At 53.0% G+C, this 3,298-nt stretch overlaps 1 protein-coding gene across 2 annotated transcripts in view; it reads right to left on the bottom strand.

Moving 5' to 3' along the window:
- LOC139159744 (major histocompatibility complex class I-related gene protein-like) overlaps window positions 1-3,023 on the bottom strand; it is an 11,352-nt gene extending 8,329 nt beyond the window's left edge. The window contains exons 1-2 of one of the 2 annotated variants that reach the window (XR_011557840.1): window positions 2,896-2,997; window positions 597-872 (exon numbers count right to left, since the gene is read on the bottom strand). Coding sequence is in view for 1 of the 2 variants with exons in the window: in XM_070737117.1 (XP_070593218.1) it covers window positions 597-872; window positions 2,896-2,965 (346 nt within the window). In the remaining variant the exon portion in view is untranslated. Of the gene's footprint in view, window positions 1-596; window positions 873-2,895 lie in introns of both variants that reach the window. The other variant, XM_070737117.1, reaches the window with a different exon arrangement.
- Between the last annotated feature and the right edge of the window lie 275 nt (window positions 3,024-3,298).

The raw sequence follows: 3,298 nt of genomic DNA, 5'->3' as shown, positions 1-3,298 counted from the left end.
ACGAAGGCTCTGAGAGGACTCTGGAAGGGCCCCAAATGGAGGATCCTTTCTTCTCTGTCTTTCCCTCTCAGGATTGGGGGGATCCTGGCCCTGTGACCCCCCCAAGAGCCCCCACCCCATTTGGGTCTTCCTGGCCCCTCCTTCCAACTGGAGGATGTACAGAAGCTCCCGGGATTTGGGGGCTTGCCCCAGAATTTAATTAGGATCCACTGCCTTTTTTCGGAGGGGGGGGACCTGTGATTCCCTTCCTCCCCCACAGCAGGAGGACCCACCAAGGTGAGACCCTCCAACTTTCATGGGGGGAGGGGAGATTTCAGTCTCTTTTTATCTCATTTTATATTAATATCAACATTCAGAAAGGAAGATGGATAAATTTAAACTAGTTTTCATTACCTGCAATAGGTAGAAAATGTCAGAAAATGGAGACAAGGACAATCTTATATGGATTTTTTTAAAAGAAATAAACATATTAAAAAAGACTGTTTAAAAGGTGTGGAAAGAAGCCTTTCCCTTTGAAGGGACCTCCCCCTTTCTCCCCCTCTGGTTCCTGGGGACGGGAATATGGGGCCGCAGGAGCCACCTGACCCATCACTCACCTTCGCTCTGATTGTAGCGATTCCTCAGAGTCTCCAGGTGATGTCTGTATGCCTCCTCAGTGGCACGAAAATTCTGGGTCTCTCTCTCCCAATATTTTGGATCCTCCTTCTCCACCTTCTCCATCCAGGAGACTCGAGGCTCCCCTTTCCTCCTGTTGCTGTCATAGTAGCTGAAGAGTTGATCATCCACATAACCCACACCGACAAAGTGGGGCAGCCCCTGACTGGGCTCCGAGATGGAGGTGTAGAAATACTTCATGGAGTGGGAGGAGGCGCCTGGAAGGGACCCAGAGGGGCAGAGTTATGGGGCTTCAGTCAAGGACCCTGATGCTCTATGGGGCACGGAAGGCCCCATTCCCAGGTCTGGAAAGAAGGAAGAAGAGAAAATGAAGGGGAGATGTTGGGAGAGAGAAATAAAACAGGGTGGAAAGAGGGAGTGACCGAGAGGCAAAGGAGAATCTTCTGGAGGGTTGGGGGAGAGAGAGGGGAAAGGAAAGGGAAGCAGAGACAGAGAGAGAGCAGGACCCCCAAACTTTTTGTGCTCCCCTCCAATTGTTTCCCCCCTTCCAGCAAGGCCTCCCTCCACCCCCTCCCCCTTCTGCATTGCTCAGTCTCTGCCCCATGGAGGGTGCAGGGGCCCCACAGGAAGAAGGGGGGCTCCATCCCCATCTGGTCCCCCCAAGAGGAAAAATAACCAATTTTGACTTCACTGAGGCCCAACATGGATTGTGAATAGGTGCAGATTTGAGGGGGGGATTTTATAAAATAGGGGGAGGGAGGGGGGAATTGGGGTGAGACCAGAGGCCGTGGGATCCTTACAGGAAACCCAAACTCTTTGCCTATGAGTTATGGGGAGGCAAAGGGGGGAGCGAAGGGAGCATTTTCCCCCTCACCCCCCCCCCCGACTGGGAAATTCCCCCCTCCCGTCCCAGAGTTCAGGCATCCGAACTGGACTTGTCTTTGAACCAGGGACTCAGTGGGGCTCAACCCCACACCTTGACCCATGGAGGCCCAGTGGTTAGAATGCAGCTTTGCAGGCTCATTCTGCCCACAGCCAGGAGTTCAATCCTGACCTGCTCAGGGTCGATTGTTAGACTGACATATTCAATTGCTTCGAGTGGGATTGAAAGCTCTGTGAAGTGGAATACAGGTAGTCCTCCACTTCCAATGGATCGTTTAGTGACTGTTCACATCATCACTGAAAAAAGTAACTGATGGCCATTTTTCACACTTAATGACCAGTGCAGTGTCCTGGTCATGTGATCCCCTGTTGCAACCTTCTGAGAAGCAAACAATGGGGAAGCAGATTCACTTAAAAAACATGTTACTAGTTTAACAACAGCAAGTGATTTGCTTAACAAATGTGGGAAGGAAAGTCATAAATTGAGGCCAAACTCACACATTTCTCACCCATAAATTATGTGCTCAATTGTGGTCACAAGTTAAGGACTAGCCTCCTCCTTCCTGCTCCTCCCCACAATCCCAGGGGCTGCTCAGAGCTTTTGGGGATCCCCAGATCCACTTCCTGCTCTGGGGAGATTTCAGAATCCAAATGGATCAGACTGGACCCTCCGTGATCCAGAACCCGCTTCTTTCCCTTGTGGGACTGAGCAATGAGCAAGGCTGAAGTCTGCCTGAGAGGAGAAACATGTGGATGTAACTCAGGTTGAATCCTCCTCAAGTCAGAAATGACACATGTGACTGTAACACAGGTTTGCATAGGTTTGGCATCCTCACAATTGTGAATGTGCCTCCGGTCAGGAACGGCTGGTGAGTCTGGGCCTGTCTGTGTCCAAGCAAGCGGCTCATTTCATGGTCCCCACCCAGAGGTTCTTCTCTCCTTTTACCTCCAAGCAGCTTATTTAATAGTTACATTTCTCTCAACCTTTTAAAATGTCTCTGCCTGTCCCATTGTCCCATAGTCCCATAGGCGGAGGGATCGGGCGAAGGCAGCCAGGAAGTTCTTGATCTGATCTGATCACCTGCAAACGTCACTTTCCGACAACCTCCACTTTGGGGGAGGGAAAGAACTGCTCTCGGGGCGCCCAGATGGACTTGACTGACCTCTGGAGGGGCCACTTTGTCCTGTTCCCAGAGGGGTCTCCTGGGGGCGGGGGGGCAGAGGGAACGGAATCCCCTCGAGGCCTCAACTCCTTGGGACCGAATCTCAAAGTGGACAGAGGGGGGGGAGGAGCGGACCAGAAAGAGGACCGAATCAGGATTTTATTTCTGGGAATCAACTTTTTTATGGGAGGAAGAAAAAGGGTCCGGAACCCCCGAAGGCCCCAGAGGGACTCACCATCGCAGCTGTCCCGGAGGGCGACCGCCAGCAGCACCAGAAACCAGAAGGGCGCATTGCGCAGAGCCATCCTGCCCCGATCCTGAACCCCCGCTCCGCCCTCCGGTAAAGTCGCAGGCAAACAGACTCGCCCCGTGTGACCAGCAACGCCACAATCCAGGAAAAGGCGGCGATTGAGCAAGCTCAGCCAGTAGGAAAAATGTCTCCCCATGTCGTCATTGTTGCTAGGCAGACGTCCAGGCGCAACCGGCCAGAGATGAAAGTGAAAGTTCTATCTGGAAATCCCCTTCCAGGGGTTCCGCCTCTTGGGGGGAGGGGCTGGGAAAAGCAAGCGGATTCTCTGGGCCTGGGGGGGGAGGGGCGCAGTCGAGGGGGAGGGGAGACCCTCGCAGTGGGGGATCAG

Source organism: Erythrolamprus reginae, chromosome 2 (genome assembly GCF_031021105.1).
Source record: "Erythrolamprus reginae isolate rEryReg1 chromosome 2, rEryReg1.hap1, whole genome shotgun sequence".
NCBI classification, from domain to species: Eukaryota; Metazoa; Chordata; class Lepidosauria; order Squamata; family Dipsadidae; genus Erythrolamprus; species Erythrolamprus reginae.
This window is presented reverse-complemented; position numbering and strand designations above follow the sequence as displayed.